We start from the raw sequence: 1139 nt of genomic DNA on the forward strand, positions 1-1139 counted from the left end.
AAGTCAGCAGAACCAAACGCAGGATTTTATGGTCCTCAGTGGAATTCATTTGTCTATTTGAAAACACTCCGAGTGGTCGAAAGCCCCCTCCCCACACTCGGGCGCCTCTCACTGCTCAGCTTTAAGAGAGAATCTCCTGCCGAGAAGGGAGGATTACTCGTACCTGAGACGCCAAAGGAAGATGACAAGAGGGGACCACCGGGGTCTCCCCCTGCTGTTTCCACCATCACTGCAGGCACACGCTTGTGTGTGCCCTGCTCTGGACAGGCCTGGGCTGGACCCTGCACGCTGTGGTCTCCCTCCTGCACCCGGGTCTGGGTGGACCCGCTCACCTTGGGCGGCTGGCAGGCCCCCCTTTGCTGCGGCCTGGGGCCCTGCCATCAGCACTGCAGCCCCAGGAGAGCGGGGCAGGCGCGGCAGTGGGGCTCAGGGCCGCAGACCATCTGGGAGAAGCCGGCCCCACGCAGAGGAGACCATGCTCCAGGCCACGTGGCAGGACCCGGTGGGGCCGACAAGCTGGCCTTCCGACCCGGGCGCCTCGCGGCTGGTGCCCATCCAGGTTCCACCTGCGCCTGCTACTCAGCAGGAGCGTCACCCAGGGGCCTGAGGGCACCCAGGAGATTCCAACAGCTGGGGGGACTGGCACGTATGGCAGACCAGGGGCTGCCTTCTCACAGGTAGCTTCCTCCTCTTTCCTCTCCCAATGGTCAACAGCAGAACCTCCAGGCTCAGCACACGTGTGCCGACGGCTGGCGACCCGACCGCTACCCAACCACTCATTCGGAGGGGCTCCCATAACAGCCCCCTTTTGACAGTAAAACGTTCTCCATTAGGAGTTTTTGCCTTAAATAGAACCAGTGAACAGGACGGTGGGAATGCGCCCGTCGAGGATCACGGGCTTCCGCTGTTTTCCCAACACGACCGAACACGCGTGAGGCTCCCGGCGTGGCCTACCTCCACCACGGACTTGGAATCCAGCCGGAAGTTGAAATCGCCAAAGACAAAGTAGGACGCTTTCTCGAATCGCTGGTCAATGATTCTGGGAGGAGAGAAGCAGAGGGGGTTACTGAGGCATGACGCCCGCCATGCCCGGCCTCTCCCCAGGCTCCCCACCACGCATTTCCCACTGCCTCCTGCTG

At 62.0% G+C, this 1139-nt stretch overlaps 1 protein-coding gene across 1 annotated transcript in view; it reads right to left on the bottom strand.

The window, feature by feature from the left end:
- INPP5A (inositol polyphosphate-5-phosphatase A) overlaps positions 1-1139 on the bottom strand; it is a 184514-nt gene that overhangs the window by 37182 nt on the left and 146193 nt on the right. Inside the window, exon 9 of the mRNA XM_007451997.1 lies at positions 955-1039. Coding sequence (XP_007452059.1) covers positions 955-1039 — 85 coding nt within the window. The remainder of the gene's footprint in view (positions 1-954; positions 1040-1139) is intronic.

This window comes from Lipotes vexillifer, unplaced genomic scaffold (genome assembly GCF_000442215.2).
Source record: "Lipotes vexillifer unplaced genomic scaffold, Lipotes_vexillifer_v1.1 scaffold1117, whole genome shotgun sequence".
NCBI lineage: Eukaryota > Metazoa > Chordata > Mammalia > Artiodactyla > Lipotidae > Lipotes > Lipotes vexillifer.